Source organism: Hippoglossus stenolepis, chromosome 3 (genome assembly GCF_022539355.2).
Source record: "Hippoglossus stenolepis isolate QCI-W04-F060 chromosome 3, HSTE1.2, whole genome shotgun sequence".
Classification (NCBI taxonomy): domain Eukaryota; kingdom Metazoa; phylum Chordata; class Actinopteri; order Pleuronectiformes; family Pleuronectidae; genus Hippoglossus; species Hippoglossus stenolepis.
This window is the reverse complement of record NC_061485.1, coordinates 25,305,752-25,326,288: the sequence shown is the minus strand read 5'-3', so window position 1 is coordinate 25,326,288 and position 20,537 is coordinate 25,305,752. Positions and strand designations below refer to the sequence as shown.

The 20,537-nt window shown below is 41.1% G+C and overlaps 1 protein-coding gene across 1 annotated transcript; it reads right to left on the bottom strand.

The window, feature by feature from the left end:
* Window positions 1-1,207: 1,207 nt before the first annotated feature.
* gxylt2 (glucoside xylosyltransferase 2) lies at window positions 1,208-19,998 on the bottom strand. Its single transcript, XM_035152965.2, has 7 exons — window positions 19,548-19,998; window positions 11,643-11,841; window positions 10,027-10,158; window positions 6,472-6,723; window positions 5,998-6,121; window positions 3,646-3,818; window positions 1,208-2,495 (listed from the first exon to the last, which is right to left on the bottom strand). The coding sequence occupies exons 1-7, from the start codon at window positions 19,832-19,834 to the stop codon at window positions 2,319-2,321; spliced, it is 1,344 nt and encodes a 447-aa protein (XP_035008856.2). The 5' UTR covers window positions 19,835-19,998; the 3' UTR covers window positions 1,208-2,318.
* Window positions 19,999-20,537: the final 539 nt, after the last annotated feature.

Genomic DNA, 20,537 nt, shown 5'->3' with positions numbered 1-20,537 from the left:
AAGAATAACAATGACACACTATAGAAATATAAAAATATAGAAACACACTGTTTCTTGTTTAACACATATAGTACAGATTACATATACATATCAACATATCACACTCCATTTATCTGTCTTTATATATATATATATATATATATTTATATATATATATATTGCACGGTATATATGCAACAGTCTCTTTCTCTTAAGCTCTGGTCCTCTGAGTTTGTGTTACTGTGCACAGACCTGACTGCACTCGTCTGCACTGATGCTTCAGATGTTGTACCTGGATTCTGCTGGAGCCCCTCTCCCACTTGGGGGCCACAGCCCCTAATGCTCCTGTTACTACAGAGACCACTTAGGACTTCACCCTCCACATCTGTTCCAGTTGTTCTTCTCGGTCTTCTTGTGCTCCTACTTCCTGGTGCTGCTGTGAGCTGGGAATGCCACATTTATCCCCACAGCCCTCTCCTGCTCCTGGTCAACCACCACTGTCTCTGGTTGGTTAGACTGCAGCGGTTTGTTAGTCTGGAAGTTGAGGTCCCACAGGATCTTATCTCTGTTGTTCTCAACCACTTTGGGTGGTAGGTCTCGGCAGAGATGTCCCAGCCACTTGGTTATGTATCTCAGAGTTCACTGTCTCAGCCTGCATCTTACATCCTGCCACTATCTGCTGGACTGTCTCAGGGGCTTCTTTGCTCAGCCTGGACCTTGAGTCTTGTCTGCTCTGGAACCTGCGGATCTGTTCTTGTGCTGCTATGATCACAGTCTCTGTGCTGTCCTTCAGGCTGGCTTTTTTTTTTTTACACTAGTAGGATTTCTCCATGTCAACCACTTCCTCTGTCAGTGATACATCCCATGCATGAAGTCTTCCAAATCCGATTTGAAAATCATCAATCATTTACTATGTTACTGTGCATTTCCAAAGGTCTTGTATGGACCCAGGAACTGAAACTGGGCTTAAAGGACTTGATTTGTTTAATAAACCTGAAAGGACAGAATTGAGGGACTTTGTACCAACCTGTACTCATAGTGGTTAATTCAGTTTATATCCAGTTTTAAAGCATTGGCAAATCATATTGTCACAAAAACTTATGAAACCAAAAGGTAGACATTCAAAATGCAGTAATTATCTTTATCTTCAGTTTTTTCCTGAAATACAGTTTTGAATTGCCTTCCTATACATTGCATATTTGTGTTAAAGAGGCAGAGGCAGACTCCGGACATTGCATTGTTTTATTTCAGAAACACACGATGACTTTTCAGCCATTTTCAGTTTCCAGTTTGAATCATTTGATACCTGTAGACAATTCAGCCACATTTAAAGTAATGCTGCTAAAACATATGACCCATGTGTTCACAACACAACATACTTTATTTTACAAACTTAGATACCCACTCAAACACACACGTCTATACCACTCGTTTTCTTATAATAGCAAACATGGCAGACGTGAATATATGGCACATAAACTGCTGTAGTATGTCACTTCTTAAACGCGAGCACTTTTGGTATTGATTCACTCTGACAGTGCGGCGTCTCATGTCGTGTGTGTGTGTGTACAAACAACCATCCAGTCCTAATATCATTCTTGAAAGTGCATTTCAACATTCTGTGTGTAACATGAAAGTCCATACTTGCTCTGTTGACCTGTATTCAATACTGTCAGTGGCATTTGGCTACTGCAGAACAGAGCAGTAACACACAGCTCCTCTCATTTAGTCAGGCTCATGGTTCAAGTTATTTGCTGGTAAAACATTCACATGATTTTTAAAGGAGTGGTTCAGAATTTACTACTCTCGGTAGTAAAGCTTTCCAAAGCCAAAAGTTGACCTTGTTTTGGTGGATACTATGTTCATGAGGAAAAATAAGGAAGGCAGATACTTTTGTCAAAACACTGGATTGACAAAAATATACTTTCATTTTCGCTTTTACACTTGAGATGAAGACCTGATGCTAATAATAATAATTCTTGAAAAAGAATCCATTGTCTGTTCCGCCACTGTAACTTTCCAACATTCTCATTCACTTCATCACCACTCATATAACTGGGATGTGAACATCATAAGACGGCAGTATGTGAAACCTATTCTACAGCATCACTGACCAGCACTGTATGCTTCTGTGTGCACAATAGGCTTATTCCCCACGCCATCACTAGAGGGTCATATTGCTCATAAGACCATTTTCCCATGAAGTGTCATGTGTTGAATACACTGTAAACGCTGAGACGCCAGTCCTGTTTGGGAGATGCTGGTTTGACACATAATGCACAGCAGGACGGTCCTTGGCATTGTCTGAAAAAAACACAGGAGTCCTCTCTCTCCATCGGTTATTTGTGCGGTCTGATGTGTTTGACCACATTCTCCTCAAACATCTTCCTCATGGTCCTCTCTATCTGCTTAAGGAAAACTTGAGGGATTCTGCCACACAGGGTGTTGACTGTGTCCAGGAACTTGCTCTGGATGGGGTAGAAGAGCGACTGAAACATGTTGTCCTCAAAGGGAAACTGCGAAGACAGAAACATCAAAGCTCTGTGTCAGTTCTGCCCCCAGAGCTACTTCATTTCATGATTTGTTTTAATGGAACATATCACATAGTATATACAAATTACTTCAACAGGGATGGGGTAGGGTGGGTTCTCTATTAATCATAAATTACGACACAGCTCATCTATAAGAGGCTTATCTCCGCAGAGCAGGGGGGGAAATGACTCTACTCAAAGAGCAAACAAATTCTAAATTTAAAAACTGACCCAGATTGTTAAACGCGAGCAAGAGAGAAAATTCTCAATGCTGCTCTTTTCCTGAGCTCATGTCTTTAAAGGAGCAGGTCAACATTAGCACATTTTTGGAAAATGTGCTTCTTGGCTTTGCAGAGTCAGATGAAAATAAATCACAGACAAATTCAAAGCCATTGGTATACATATGTGTCTTACTAAAATAGCAATATATTGTATATTTATGATAATCCATTATATTAATCCTCCAATACACAACCTCAGTACTCTTTAATACCTTATAGGGCCAAAATGTAGCCATCTTTTAATGGCTACCTCCAGCATGATGATGAACCAGGTTGCAAAACAAAGGTCTCTTGGTTTTAATGAATATAAACATGACTTGAATCCAGTAGAACAGCATTGGGATGTGGTAGAACAGGAGCTAGGCAGCTTGAATGGACATCTGACAAATCTGCAGAAGTGATTTGATGTTTTTGCAGTCTTTACAATCATGTTTTTTACATTCTCGCATTTATGTCTTCTTAAATCTTATTCTTCATTTCTGTGATTTCTGTGTGTGCCCACGGCCCTGCAGTTTCATACCCTTTTATGGGCAGTGGACGGACGTTGACCAATGCTAATCAGGAATAACTGGGACTTGCTTTCAATTTACAAAGCGAGCGTGTCTGCATTTTAAGAACACGTCATGTATGTGATGTAGAGTTTTCTTAAGAACAAATTAGAGAAAAAAATCATAAGAAGATATTGGTCAATGAGGCCCAGTGTTAGTTTGGTGTTCCTAATAAAGTGCTCAGTGAGTGCACATATGTACACAACTCCATCCACCTTGCACTGGGTGTGGGGTTTCAACAGAGGGCGCTATGCATCAGTACCACTTTGTGCCAGTGAAAACTGAATATCTTACTGGAATACTTACATCATGTATTGCATCATAGACTACTTTAAAGGCCGGCTGCTTGTCATCGTGGTAGACGCCGCGGTTGCCGTGGAGGATGGACACACCCTCCTCTTCAGCCCCTTTACAGTTACTGCCATACATACAGTGGTCAGGCCTGTAGTTCCACTGGCAGGGGAATATGAAGAGACACTCTGGAAAAAAAGAACACAACACACAAAAACACACAGTTACAGATCTGTTGAAACCTACATTATAACTCAAGAAAATTCAACTGAGATCGCCAGGACGGCAAAGTGACTACAGTGGCTTATAAAGTTGAATTAAAGTGATTCCTCAGTTCACAAAGAAGAATCTGTGTTGAAAGTCTGAACAACAGTAGACCACATATCTGTCCTCACAGTAAACAGGGGTTAGATTCAGAACACTATCTTTATACGTAACATAACCCTTTTCCTCATTTCACAAAGTACCAACATCAACCCGACTACATTTGAATGACTGGAGAATATAGGATTTGTAAAACAAACAACTGTGTTGATTGTGAGGAGAAAACTAAATATGCAGCCGGAAAATAGTAGAATATGTATGCACTGCACAGCCAAGAGCATATGCTGTCCCTCGGTGGATCTATCATTATGGAAACACTGTTCCAGAGGATCACCCCATTCATTCTAATGAGAGTTCCTCTCACAGTGTGAAACACTTTTTCAGGATTCTGCATTCTGCTGTTCAATGAGACTTTCTCTGGCTTCACCTGACTGGTCACACACATGTATAACACAAAAAACTATGTAATATGCTGAGTATAACACCCTAATGGTTCAGTAGATACATTTACATGGACGTCAATATTCTGATATTAACCTGATAAAGACAATATTCTGAATAAGACACTGCCATGTAAATAGACATTTTTGATTATAAGGTCATACTAGAATATGCAATAATAGAACTAAACATGTGGAGTATTTTAGTTGCATTGTGTAGACATGTATATGTCTACATTATAACATCCTATTGGAGATATGCAACATCGATATATGGCAGCTACCAACTGCTTGAGTAAAAAGTATAGAATAAAAAAGTATAGAGTATCAAAAAATTGCTGGCGTTACGAAGTAGTCACATTTTTGGTGTGAGGGATAAACCATAGTCATGCTATGGGTTTTCAGGTAAATGGATATCATGAAGTTTTGAGATTAGTACAAACATTGCAATGGCTATATTTTCCAAGGTTGCAGGATTGTCAGTCATATGACGTAGTGGACTTAATAACGACATGAGTCATAATCAGACTATGCTCTGTGACATGTAAAGAAAATTCTATTAGCAAACTATACATCATAATCAAAACGTCTGTACAGCCCAGTGCCGCTACAGGAGTCTGTGTCCAACACATTAACAGGGAAATCAATATAAAGAAAACAGAACAGAGAACGGAATATGGACTGTTACGGCATCATTCTCTTATTTAATGTCTCTCAGTCTGAATGTTTTCCCTCTAATCTCATTTAATATTTACACTAAACAAAGATGGCAAAAAAAGGCAGTGAAACCCTACTAATCTGTTTACACTGTGAGGTGCCTATGAGCAAAGTAATCAACTACCAACTGCTCCAGTGCAGCAGCTCATTGACTGACGGTGATTATACTGCACCTGCTCAGAGGGAATGTGTATTTACTGTAAGTATGAACATAAAATCTGACTGACAGCATAGATGCTCATATGAAGTCGCTCATTTGAGCCCAATATATTTATATATCCTGGGTGTAATGAGCCCAGGATCAAATATGGGACAAATTACCAGACCAAAAGTGTCAAAATCAACTTAATAAATATACATTTGTTTTTCTTACACTTAAAAAACATCACAAATCAAAATGCCAGCACCATTTTATTCCCCCTTTATTCCGAGGAGGCTTTGGTATGTTTCCCTGATTGTTGAACAAGCCAAAAAATGGTTCAGAACATTGTTTATGAACTGATGTGTCTTCCTCTGGAGACAGCATCAAGCTCAAAGCTATACCATGTAAAACAAACACAGTGTTGTCGAGCAAACGCCAGCGATGCCAGCTCTGCTGATGGCTCTGAGCACTTAATGCCCACATCTGGCTCCTGCAGCTGGAACTTGTTTTGCCACTGAAGCGTGCTGCCGCTTATGGCCACAGTGTTTACTGATCAACATTCATAGTGTAGACTGGTATATTTAGAGTAAAGACGCAATTTATGTGAACACGTTGACTGTGTGACACAAAGATGTGTAGACTGGAATTTAACATACAAAGCTTGATGTGGTAGTTTGACTATAAATAGCCTTGATTTTCCATAATGTGTTTCCAGTTTGCTCACAGTATATAACATGAATACACCTGGGTTGTCGTGGAAGATAATGTTGAGCAGGTCCTGGTCTCCCCACGTGATGTGGTTCTTGTACTTCTGGTAGAGTGGATGTAGAAGATCCTCCCACGACAGGCCACTGGGGATCATACTGTTCTGAAAAACCAACAACAACGTTCACTTGAAAAACAGCTCGAGAGCAGCCTTCTCCTTTTTTTTCCTTTTTCAAAAACACATCATCAAAGGAGGAGCACATTTATATTCCAGCTTCCATTTGCAATCTGCTGGCAGCAGTAGAAAACTGGAGAGCTGCTAAACTGAGTTCCGAGGGCACAAGTCTGCGGTGGTAGCGTGGTAATCAGAAAGCTTCAATCACAGCCCACTCAGAGCACTCAGCCTGCGTGAGTTCACCTCGAAGAGAGAGAAAACCTTCAGAATGCAAAAGAAACATCACAGCTCACTTCAGCTTCCAACTGATCACAGGGAGGAGAAATACGATTACTTACTTTGAACAGTGTGCCGCGGATCCTGGTGAGATTCATCAGCATGACACCGGAGTTCACCCCTGTGACGCCGTAGAAAGGGTGGCGTGCGAAGCGGCTGTACCAGCCAATCTTGGGGACCTCGTGCTCTGGAGCCATTGCTGCGAGCTGGCTGCTGTTAAAGGACTTCAGGAGACTCCAGATGTCATCCATGGGCCGCAGGAAGAGGACATCTGTGTCCACATAGAGCAACGAGTCCACGTCCTTCAGGATGACCTGTGAGCACAAGCACAGGCATCAGCAGAATATTTATGAAGTCTCCCATCTAAAAGAACTTGGATAGACAAGATTACATGATGTAACACCCAAAAATTAAGTTACATGAATAAAACTGCTGTTGGTACACACTCCCCGTCTGCACACAGCTTGCCAACAGCTTGCTTTCCCAGACAGTGACTCGCATATTAATAACTCATAACTATAAAGTATGCAAAAGCATCAGGAGGTTCACTTCAGCTCAGATCATCTAAATGTTTAAGCGCAGATGAAGTAAGTTAAAAAACACAGCTTCAGTATTTCAGCAGAATTAAGAGTCGACAGCCCAGCTAGCATCTCTGTGAGGCTGGTCCTCAAAGGTTAATCAAATTCATCCTGAGGAGACCATGCATGTCTTTACACTACAAATGGTGGACAGCTATCAAGACCAAACCGATATGTCAACCTCACGGTGACCTTAGAATGAGTCCACCCAAGATTTGTTGAGATATTTCAGTCTGGATCACAGAGGTGCTGTACCATCCGTACAGCCATGCTGTTGGCTTGGCTAAAATAGAGCTAAATCAGCAGAATTTGTAGAAGGTAGCTGTACTTAAAATAAGAAAAGAAAAGCAATATTTTCTCTCTTTGTCATACTACACCTCCCTAGTTGCATAAAACAGGTTGTTGTGACACTAACTCACTCAAATGTTAACAAATTAGATGAAAATTTGAGTGGAAAAGTTCTAGCATTTCACAAAGCGTTGACAACTGAACATTGTTTTTCATCGATGTTTATGACAATGTTGTGATTCAAATTTTTGTTTTTATGTCAGTATCGAGACAGAGGTGGTCTGTGGAAGAGCAACAAACATTTAGGTTGTTGAGATAATTACTTCCAGTATCCACTGATGAACTGAGCTATGACTTCAAGGCAGACAAATAAAGTCTGGCCGAGATAAATATAGTATTTATTTACTCCAACACTGCCAGGAAGCCAGTTTTCAGAGTGAAGAAACTTTAAGAGTTTAAACCAAGCAAAATAACTTCCAGTATGATATAATACAGAGTGTATTATGTTTAACTTCATAGTTGAATGCTGTCAAACAGTGTACCACTCACAATGCACCATTTAGAATACACAGCACAGACAGAGCTTCAGGCAGCCTCTGTGGCCGAGTTGGTGCAATTGTAACTCGGTCGATAAAGTCTGATGTGCACAGTTCATACAGACAGAACCACTGGGAGCACTGGACTCAGAGATAGTATTTGTGCTCTAGCTGCTCACTAATGCCAAAAGACACCATGTGGCTATGCTGCAGGCGGCTTGACCTTGTATTATGTTGCTGAAAGCAGCTATGAGCTGCTACTACTAATCCCAACAAGTCCAAACAGAGCAGCAGACCAGTGTTTCAACAACCTTAATGTATGTGTGCATGTCCACAGCTGTGTAATAACAGGTAATGAGGACTCTCTGTGTAAAGGAACACAGATTTCTCTGTCAGTTGAAATGGTGCTTGGCAAATGGTGTGGTTACACTAATGGATTGTAAACCACAAAACAGACCGGACGTCCACATAATTAGCATCAAAGTTCCCTCTTAAAGCTCTTAACCTTTACACTAACTGTGGTGAAACGGACCACAGATAGAGCTTGATCTTCATGAATCGATCCCCACGGTTCAGAACACGTGTGTACTGCGGATTAATTGCAAAGTTTACATATTATTGTCACCGTTTTTGTGTCGCTGTCTTAAAAGTAAAAATTTGCATATATTTCAATCCAGATATGCAGTTGAATCAAGCTGTTCTGTGTCCACGTGAACTGCACATGTTAAAATCAGTTAACGACATGGCTACTGGAGGAGCAGAAGAATTGGAGAAGATTCCGGCATCATTTAAATCATATATGGGGACATTTTGGCTTCTTTGTAAAAAATATACAGATTATGAAATGAGGGTTATGGACAAAACTGTGGCAGTATGTAGTCATTGTGCCACAAGAAAGCTATGTGACAATGGCGGTACATCTAGCAGGGCCACACATTTGAAGCAACATCACCTTAATTTGTTTGTGGCGTGACACATAGGACCAGTGTTTCTCACAGAATTTTTAACCTTGAAAACCTGGAATGTTGCAAAAGTTCCTTGTTATAAAAAAAGATGAAGACACAAGGCCATTGAGAAATATAATTAGACAAGGAATGTGCAACCCATCACAAACGATCTACAGTTTACACTGATGAATAAATAATAAATCAGCAAAAAAAAAGTTTGTAATCAGAATATCAGATGTGTTGACTTAACATTTCATTGCAGTAGCAGGTTTAACACGTCCTCGTCTTGTATTATTGATTATCATGTTTCCCACTGTTGCATTACTTCCGAACAGAAGAGTATCTTCCACTTAAAGATATTTACATTTAAAGATATAATATGTAACAAAAACGACTATGCTATGTTTTGTTGAGTTGTGTACTTACATTATCCAAAAGGTTTCCATCAAGGTTCAAACTCTTTGTTCAAGGTAACGGGACATTTAATTTTGGTCGCCTATTAATTGCATCATATCCGTTTTACCGGTGGCTTTGCCCGTCTCTGATATAACTTCAGGGAGAAACGATGTATTACGAAGAAAAAACACACTGCTAGCCAGTTAGCCACTTAGCCAGTCGGCTCCAAACACTGTTTGGATTGGGTCACGATTATTTATCGCCGTTTGCTGCGTAACGTGAATAAAACTTTAATACATTAACTCATTCTTAAACATGATTTGAGTCACATTAGATTTTTGTTGGCAATGATGGTAAAAACAACGACTCCCATGATCCCACACTGCTTCACCATATCATATCCAGTCCACTCTTTACAGAATTTAATATAGAGATAAAAAGACTAGGTGTTTCTAATTAAGTGAATGGAGAATGTCCATTGATTGCCTTGCAGCAAGGGAAAAAAACTATGGATCTATTTGACCTGCAATATGTTCATTAAATGCAAAGTAAGCTAAGTGCTATTTCAATGAACCCAGAAAAGAAAAAGAAAATCAATAGCCAGGCACAACCTCCACTTGATGAAATTACTGGATTAGGTCCCTGGAGACGGCTTATTTGTTAAGTAAATGCTGCAGAAAAGGTGTGAAATTATCACTCAACACGCCTTAACACGGTACTTAATTAGAACCATACGCCAGTAAAATAAAGGGTAGGAAAATGCTGTTTGAGTAGAAATTAAATAGATTAATGACATTTTTTTCTGAACCCAAGCTAATCACGTTATGCATGGTGACAGAGGATGTGAGAGGAGATAAAAGCTGCAGCCTTACGGGGAGGAAGAGTCTCTGAGCAGCGCAGGGCTTAAAGAGCTTCTTCCACTCGTCGGCGTTCCCCACGGAGAAGGTGATGGGGTAGATGGTGTACTGGAACCTGGCTGAGATGGAGCGGGGCCACTGGTTCAGCTGGAAGTAAAGCAGCACATCACACTTTATAAAGAGGCAACGTCTAATGAAATTCTTCCAATGTAAACAATCATTATTCTGAAAGCCAATCTCTCTCTCCTTTCACAGAATTCTCAACATAAACTAGAGCATAAATCCGGCCATTTAAAAAAATGAAGTCATGTCCTGTGGGGATGTGCGGCTCTGTGTTGAGCCCATGCAGCTGCCAGCTGTTGTTTTATTTAAAAAACAACAGTCTAAACAGGGGGAGACACCCTCTTAGGCTACATCCACACTAAACTACATTTTCCTTTGAAAATTCATCATCTCTGCTACGGATATGTCTGGTGTACAAACTTCTTAGAGTTTGAAAAAGCTGCTGGCTGCATTTTAGTTTGAAACTCCAAAGCTGCGTTTTTGGTCTGGATGGGCAGGAAATGAGACGCAGACACTCACAACCACTTGCTTATTGGCTCTTTAAGGTCATGACGTAGCTTTTGCTGATTCGTCAGGCTCCTATCACATGAGCCCCTTCCAGAAGACAACAACCAGCATTAGTTAAGTGTTGAAAGCATCGATAATCAATTACAAGCATTGCTGACCCTGTTGTCTCTACTAACAGCTGTTGTGCAGTAAAATTCTACATTTTAAAATGATAAAACTGTCTTTTATTCAAGCAATCTGTGTAGACGGTGTAAGGGGCGGAGATTAAAACTGATTCGGAGCCAAATCACTTGTGTGGACAGAGATCATTTTAGTTTGAAAATGCGGTCTGCAGAGTATCACTAATAGATGCTGAATCCCTGTGAAATCAACAGTTCACCCGTTTGGCCCTGAAAAGAGTGAGAGTGCTGCGAGCGCTTGGTGAGGTTACTGCTGACAAGGACGAGAGATCAAAAGAGATTGCGACCAACCTTTTCTAAAACACACATCACGTCTCTTCACACTGCCTCTCTACATTAGCTCCTTGCTGCACGTGCTCTGTGTTATCTGGGCCTTGACTACCACAAGTCCCGTCTTTCACGGGGGATTTTTCCACACATGGAAATAATTCACGTGCGCTTGACAGTAAGTTCACAGGTTCAGGGTTTGGATTCAAAGCAGTTTAAGGTGCCGTTTGAGGTCCATTAATTGGAGTCATTTTAACACACTGTTAGTTACCGTATCAGTGGAACTAATCAAAAACATGCCCGGCACCTCGGTAAAGGTGACTTTGAAGTGCACGGAGAAATTGCGGGGTGTCTTGGTGATATATTACGCCCCAGCCTTGAGCTAAAAACATTATGTGGCTGTATTGGGAAGAGCCGCGGAGGCAAAGTTAAAAGTGCTCTGATCCTGATGTCATGTATTGCAATGAGAGAGGAAGCGTTTTACATGTGCTGCATTAAATCACAAATCAGAGCGTCCTCTAAAGAAGGGTACACTGAAAGTCGGTGCTGTATTTAATCAAGGACTCTCATTGATTTGAAATTAATTCAGGCTTTAGTCTACTGAAGTCTTCTCACCCTTTCTTCAAACTGTGGGGCCAAGGGGTCCTCTGCAAAAATGTGAAACTTGATCTTCTTGAGGCTGAACAGGAGGGCTGATTTGACCATGGTCATGGTCTCATCCAGACGACTCCCACAAGCCACCACAGCCAAGTGCATGAACTCCTCAGCCCGAGTGCGCCTCATCGCAGGTCGGGCCACGGCACTCCGTTGTTTACTAGAAGAGACATAAGCAAATAGAGATGTAAAGTGCAGTTAAGTACAAAGGAAAGAAGGAAATGTACAGTAAAGTAATAAACTGTACACTTTTACATTGGTATGTCTTCTTTTCAATTCTTTGTAACAACAAGGGCATAGGGATACAAAATTTGCTCCATTTATCGGACAAATCATGTGCAGGATGTGCAGTTTTCTCCACCCAAAAGTGCTGTCAGTTCTAAATGGGCCAAGGCCATGTGTGGGGGGGTATGGAGGGGGGTCGGATCTGCTGACAATCACTTATTCCACAAACCTTGTTTCCATCACTCATCGCTTGTAAATTGGCTACGCAGCTTGTGAAGAGCAATTTGTACTTGGCACAACAGATGTACTGGACTTTACTAGAGTCAAAACATACAGAATGAAAGTACTGAAGGATGAATGTAATCTGAAACCTACATGGACAACAAATTCTGATATTTTATGGCAATATAAAACGCATTTACTCGTACTTTTTTATACAATATACCTAAAACTACACAGCAAGTCAGCATGTTCAATCCTAAGCCGTACTGACACAGTGGTGAAAAAGCCTATAAAACAGCACTTGAACACGATGGGATACTAAAACCCTCCACTGAAACTGCAGAAGGTTATTAACGTCTTGCATGTGTTCGCTTTGAATCTTACAAACTTACAAAAGCCTTTCATTTATCCGCCTCATTGCAGAGATGTGTCATGCTTGTACTTAAGATCACATTCAAACCCAAGACACCATTTGTTCTGGTTGCATGATTCAAGTGGAAAATAATTTGTTGTGCACCACTCGTACTTAAATGACAATAATAATAATGATAAACTCTATTTGTATAGCCCCTTTCATACAAGAAATGCAGGTCAAAGTGCTTAACATACAATACAGATATAAATACAAAGTTAGCATCCTAACAAGGTGACTACTGACGACTGACAATTTCAATAAAGTGTTTCAACAAAGATCAGCTGCTCCCCAACATGCATTTCCGTGGTAGAATTAGGAGTAGGTCTGAGCTATCCGGGCAATAATAACAATTTATCAGTCCCTATTTATATTGATTTTAGATTTTTCTTTGAAATACTTCAAATTATACAGTTGCTTTTTTCCTCCAAAACAATTTAAAGTAATTTTATATAGACATTCTATGGAAAAAAAGAATCAGTTTAGTTCACATTTATTGTAGTAAGGTATTACATTTATAGGCCTATTTATTGGTAATTGGATTAGCTTGAGCTAACGTCCCAAATCAGAGATATTACAAGGTTAAGCTTTAAATAGTGATATTATGTGCCTTAACTGGAGAGTTTAATACCAACTACTGTTCACTAGGGTAAATGGTCTGTTTTTATATATCCACTAGCTGGCACATATTAATGAGTGTTAATATGTAGTAAAAGTCGCAAAAGTACTTATGTAATATTAAATGAATGTAGGTAATAATGAAATGTTTTTAATACTGTAAGATAGCTTCTGCCGCATTTACAATATATTCATACCAGTCGTAATAAATGCTAAAACAACAACAATGTAGCACTGATATGATGCCTGCTAAAGTTGGCTAATATTGGTCACCATAAAATGCTGTTCATACCAGAATAAATAAGGCTTTAACAGCAATAGCTCTAGAGTGTATTGATGTGAACAAGGGTGTGTTTTGTTACTTGTGAATTCCACATTTCATTGGTAAGAGAAGAGATGATTTTCCCACTTAAATGTCTGTGCCTTTTAGTTCAGAATTTGACCAGAATCCTAATGAATCCAGGTTGAGGGCTCTCCATAGACGCATCGTTGAATGAATAAATAGAAACCCTGTATTTATCCAATCAGAACACAGATTGGGCAAAAATATACTTCTATCCAAAGGCATCCAGTATCAGAGCATAGCAGCACACCTGCCACCATGTCACTGTTGTAGAGTAATGGCATGTCACTTCATGAGCATGTCAGCAGTGAAGACATTCATTTTGGACTTTATGAGACAAGGGACACATTCAAGAACATAGCCCATTCCCCACATTCATCCTGCTGTTAGATAGATCAGGTGCAAAGTCAAGGACGTCTCAGAAAGACCTGACAACTGAGCCTTCGCACATTGTTCAACACTATACATCCACACTACCACACACACAAAACCAATTCTTCTTCTATTCTACGTCACTGTGCAAGTTCCCACCAGACTTTGTTCTTCCGTGCTCAAAGGCAGAGCGGCCATTAATGTGATGTAAAAACGTGCTCTCTGGGCAGCGATAGTGCTGCTGTTGAGTTAAAATACAGTCAGTGGTGCAGAATATCTCCCACTACGATAACACACATACAATAGCAGAGCCTCGAACTAGGGACAATATTATCTTCTTGTCCTCCACACACGTACACACACTACATGAAGCTGGCTGTAATAACAACATGTTCAACATAAATATTTTCATAGCCTTAGGGAGAGAAGACAAAAAAGAACAGAGAGCCTTTTGTTTCAGCGTGTAGCGTTTACTGGGAGAACAGTGGGAAGGCAAATGGTTTTACGTCTAAAGACCGCGCCATTCCTAAAGATTTCCTCTGAGCCTGGAGGAAGCGAATAGTCAACCATAAAATGGATGGGAAGAGAGAAAAGTGAAATTTGACAGGTGGGTTGCAGGGCAGTCTCCAAGCGTGACACTTCGTTTTCTGCATGGCTAGGGGACAATGATGAACCGCAGATTAGGATGAATGAGAAGGTGCTGAGAAATCTGTCCGCCATGCTTCAAAGGCCGATGTGCTGTCAAGGTTGTTGAACGCACATTCCTATTTTCCCCTCCACAGAAAATGCAATCCATATCTCCCACACAAATGTAATTATATTGCATTTAGTCATGCAAAATAAATGCCCTGGAAATGATTTCGCCATAAAATTGGATGACAAAACAAAAAAAAAAAGGAGAAATTCCTTTGTTGCATGAAGCATGGGCGGCACACATGATGTTCTGTGTCATGGCAGTGCTCCCCACATCTGGAAGCAGTCAGAAAAAGCACAGAAGAGGTACAAAAGGATTGAATCCATTACTGGCTGCAGAGTAAGCAAAAGAGAGGCCCACAAAGCAGCAAGGATAGCAGGAAAGAAAAAAGACAAATGTACATGTACATGAGAAAAGAGCAAAAGAGAACATTGGAGGTATCATATAACAGGTAACATATACAAGTCTGTCATTTGGTGGACTTGTATCAAACTTGTACTGGTTTGAAAGAATGGATATCAAAGCTGTGAATTGAATAAGCTGCCATCGTACCCTTCCTCTTTGGGTAAAGATTCTCTATTTCGTAACAAGCTGACAAACCTTCAGATATTTCTCCAAACTGACCCCAGATCTCACGTGATTGGTCATGAACATTTGATGACGTGGCCACAACCAGATGACTAAGACTGCAGACTGCATCTGTTTTTCATTTGCGTTACTCTGCTCAGTGATTTGCAATCATCAGGATGTCCAGCTGAATCACCTCAACCAAAAATGCCATATGAGTCCAATTCATAATTCAGCCAAGATGGGCTTTTTGGTTGAAAATTTGTAGGCACGTTTTAAAAGAGAGTTACTTTCATTTGACTGAATTGTGTACCAAACAAATCTGATCTACGGTTCAATATCCAATTTTCTTTGGCTGATTACGCCCCGTGAACAAAATAATTACTGTTGAATTACGAAAATAAACTCTAAGGGCCGATGCTGCATGGTTCTCGGCTTGCACTATGCAAACACGTGCAAACCTGCAAGCCTTTGCAGCTGTGGAGCATGTGGAAACAGCACATGCCTCCCAAATTCATGCGATCATGCGATCTGCCAACACTGGCCGACCATTGTAAAAGATTGATTCATTGGTCAATTATCAATTACTGAGCAATTACTTCCTCTTCTTTGTCCTTCTAAAACACCGATTATTAGACAACCAACATATTTATACTTACAAGAAGAACAAGGACACAAGCAGAAAAAGTAAAAGTCTGAACCAAAATGGTCACGTTCTGCTTTTCCTGCTTTCTTCTTGTAGAGCAGCCTTCCCACGTTCATGCAGTAAATCTATAAGTCAAAACCACAAGGGAAAGCTTTTGCAGTGGCACAGTTGTTTTCTGTTAGCTACACTCTGCTAGATGGCCCCTAGACGTATGGCTTATAAAATGAGTACTGTCAGTGTGGCAGATGCGAAAAGGAAATCGTATATAGTTTTTAATGGACAAAACACACTGGTGTTGTCTCGACACCATCAAAGTGTAAATATACACCACCGTCTCGTTTACTCGGGTCCACAGAAGTCACCAGGACACCAATGATTTTTCAAATTTGCTCAGACTGGAAAATCCCAGCTACTGTAGCATAAGTGATTCATTGTCTCCAGGGCAACTAAGGTGTATGCTATGGTTGTCAAAACATACACTGAATGCTATGTGAAATAAATGTGTTACACTTTAGATCTATCATTAATAGACTACTTGTTTCTTTCCCAAGTAGGATACCCATCACTGAACAAGCAGTGGAGTATCAGATGAACACTGTGTCTCAACACCGTAAAACCGAAGTTGGATATATCCCAAGAAACATGACCAATCGAGTGTGTAGACCATTTTGCAAGGTCGTCAACGAAACACATCCTCTACAAGGCCTGAGCCTCCCTTTAGTGTTCTCTCATCTTTGCATCCGTGAGTCAGTTCAGGATAAACAAGAATAAGCTCCAAATGTCCAAACACTGACATCAGACTAAACTGTGAACTACAAAGCAACAGCACCACCAGGTCTATGGTCTGTGACTTTTTAAATAGCAATTAATCACCTACTATGTTTCCATTCAATGAATTTCTTTAATCTATACATGTCAGAGATTAGTTGCAAATCACTATCAATTGTCTTCTCCTTGTTTTGTTCCAAACCCCAAAATATGAAGTTTCCAAAAATATCTTAATAGAGAAACCCAAATACAAAGGCTAATGTTGGGCATTTTGCTAGATAAATGACTTTAAGTGATCATACAAGTTGTAACTGAATTAGTTTCAGTTGATCAGCTCATCAAGCGTTTGCTGGATCACTTACTGTGAACAGGAACTGTTATTTTTGTCCTTCCAGGGAAACATTTTGGCATGGTTGGTCACTTTCTAAGCTTTGGGCTTCAAATTCTGCTTTTCAGCCATGTTGGCTTTTACCCAAAAGCAGACTCTCGGTCTTTCTAGACTCTCCTTCCACATTATCCATGACTCATCCACCACTAACTTAAAAATGAGTTAGCCAAGATAAGACATAGACGTGCTGCTGATGAGGCTCACACGAGCAGCCTCTCTGGCCAGGTTACACAGGCGAGCAGGGAGATTTCATGCAGCGCGCCGAGAGAGTGTTCAGTCATGTACGATGGCATTTTTACAGGTATGCATAATGCCACTGTGAGAGAGAGAGAGACTCTTTTACTGAGAGGAATAACTATATACGAAGTGACAGGGCAGGGGATTTGTTTCAACACAAAGTATCAACAGTCATCTAATCCTGCAGATGCAGACGGTAATTCCAAGTAACAAAGCAGACAGAGGGCTTACGTCTGTATTACTCTGCATCGGATACATGCTGACAGTAATGAAGGGATCACAGTGAAGGAATGTGTATCCTGCACGTACAGACTGCCGGATTGTAAATCACGGTTTTATATAATTTTCCAATGTATTTATCAGCAGTCAATATTACATACATTTGACCAACATTGTCAATTAATATGTTGATATTTTTGATCAACTGATGATTCGTTCAGCACATGAGCCTGGATTTATCTGTTGGCAGATAGAAAAAAATCGGCTGATAAGAGCCTTTCCTGTTTATGTTTGCTGATTTGACAACAATGATAACAATGCAGAAAGGATGCGATTATATTTTATATTTAAAATTTTGTTTACTTTCTTAATTCACGTTCTTTCAGGATTCGTAATTCCAAATCATGGTTTTAAAACATTTAAATTCTATACCTTAGGTTCTATTTATAATCTGCAAAAGCTCACATTTTAGATTCTGAAACCTGAAAAGGTTTTGGCATAGTACTTGATAAATGACAATTAATTAATACTTTAAATTGTTTCAGATGACTTGTGTTTGATTTGTTATTGATTACAAGACTAATCATTTGTCTGGTAACCGGAGCTCTTCCTTCTATTATTGGACACAGGAAGTAGTGTGAAGTGTCAAGAGGAAATGATATGATTAGGAAAGGGAGGGATGTTTGGCCATTAAGCACGCCGCACAGGAAATCTGTCCGGTGCTCTGATTTGCAGATGTCCACAGTGTGTGTCCACAGATATGAGAGACAAAATTAAAATGCTTTCCCCAAAGTCACAGTTTAGCTCCCTATTTATATCCATCCCCGTGATGAATATTAGTATCACCCAATTTGCCAAGGCTTGTACGTCTCCAACCTGAAAACTACATCCTATTGTTCAGATTCCTCTGGTTTTTATTATAGGAAACTAGAAAAAATTCTCAGATTATCTCGGGCAGAATGTTCTTGGAGGCTCTAGCCACATGCGTGTTTCCACTAATTGCAGCAGTCAGTCTTGAGCGTTTCCCAAAGCGGTTAAGTGTTTTCTTTCTTTTCTTTTCTTTTATAGCTACAGCCACTGGTGACCCCTTCCACCCCATTTCTCTTATCAGCGCTTAGCACACACGGGGGATTGTGGTTTCTGAGAGGACGTAAAGGTCCTTCCTCAATGTAACGCCTTGATGGCCGTTATCTACCCAACAGTGTCCCCATCCTCCCCAGCTGGGCTCTGGAGCAGAATACATATTACCGGCTGCCAGTGGAGAAGGTATCTCCGGCAACCACACTGTGGCTGCTGTGGCATGGCTGGCATTCGACCCAGGAGGAAACGCAGAAGGGATGTGTGAGGCTGAAATTAGAAAAGCGGCGAGACACAACAGAATGCTTCTATCCTTGGACAGAAATAGCACCTGACATTTGAGGAGACTGAGACAAAACGGTGTCTTCATCAGATCATCTGTCACAGAGCAGCTTCACTTTTAAACTAAAAAAGGAGAATCACACCTGACAAGCTTCTCACTCCAACACAGACATGTTTTGGCAGACTTTGATGAGAGAACAGGATGGGTTTCCTGTTTGTGTCACTTCCAATACCTCACAGATGCTACAGTGAAACTATTCAGTGCATATTGGCATCTATATTAAACATCCATTTATGTCTTTCAAGGTGACCTTTGCCCCTTTAGAAGACAAAGTGGGGGTCAGAAAATAGAGGCCTGAAACACCAGGGGTCAAATGATCCAGATTTAGAGGTCAGGTGATGATTTATCATTCTGCTGTGCTGCTGTGAGAATGGTGCCAACATTTCCACCTAATCACATTAGTCATGCTCCCTACTCACATCTCTGCCACGTATTTAAGCAGCCCCCTGATTATAATGATTCACGGGGCAATAAACCAGAGGAAAGCCAGTGGGTATAAAACGCAGCTGAGCAGATGCACGTATGCAGGAGGTGAAGTCTATCTGTTGACAGACGAGGCTTTTGTGAGGCCAGTGCACAGATGTGTGCAGTTTGGTGGAGGGAGCATGAGACACTGACACTAACACTAACTAGAGGAAAGAAGCAAAGAGGAGTAGTAGATGTGTTGTGTAATTTGGCAGAGGCGTGTAGGAAAAGACCACGACAGACAGAGAGAGAGAAACTAACTCCGCTCACCTCTTCACATGCACGCTGCCGCCTCCGACCAGCGCCTTCGCCTCCTTCCGTCCCCCGGGTGGATCCTCCGAGCGCACGGCGACTCGCGCGGAAGCTTTCCCGGCAAACTTCGCCGAGACATCGCGTCCGGGCTGGGCGGGCGACGGGGAAGTCCTGCGGTCCTCCTCCTTCTCCTGCACAACTTCGTTCAGCAGCGGATCGACCGCGGCGTTGCCCCCCAAAAAGTACAAAAGTAGGAAAACTCCGAAGCACACGGCGATCACAACTACTTTGCAGTGGATCCGCATGGTGAGAGCGACTTGTTGCGGGCCGAGGAGGCAGACGGGGGCCCGCTCATGTCTGCGGGAGAGGGGGAGCAGCCCGGGTTGACATTTTCTTCCCGACCATCGCTCGCATTTTCCCGCAGATGATGATGGAGAGGAGCTGCTCACCGTCCATGGAGGATTACACAGGGGAGGCGTGGCCTCTGCTACTTCACCGTAATGACGGGACTGTTAACGCACGACTATATTGTTATAACTACAGGGAGATTGTCTGCTTAATTACATTTTTCTTATATTTTTGTACCTACTTAATTTTTGTCTATGGTATACCTATAAAATTACAAGGGCTGCCGTGATGTCTTCATTAAAATGATATCTTATATAATACTTTACTCATCAATTTCTCACAAAGAGTCGTATTTCTTCTGTCCACAAGGCCATCATAAGTATATTACAATCTGCTTTCAGACATGCACTGAACTCTGGAGATTCTCTGGAGGTTCTGTAAGTGAGAACACAAATGTCCGAGTGAGAGGCTCCGCACTTTCTATGGAGTTTCTCATGCCAGCTCCCGAGTAAGAACTCCTGCTGCATTGTTCATGTGGGAAAAGCAACCTCCGCAGAAAGTCCGGAGGGAATTATGCTGACATCCTCCGCAGGTCACGTCTTAAAAGCAAACAAATGGCATAGTGAATAGGAATGTTGGATGCAGCCAGTGGCTGGGTGT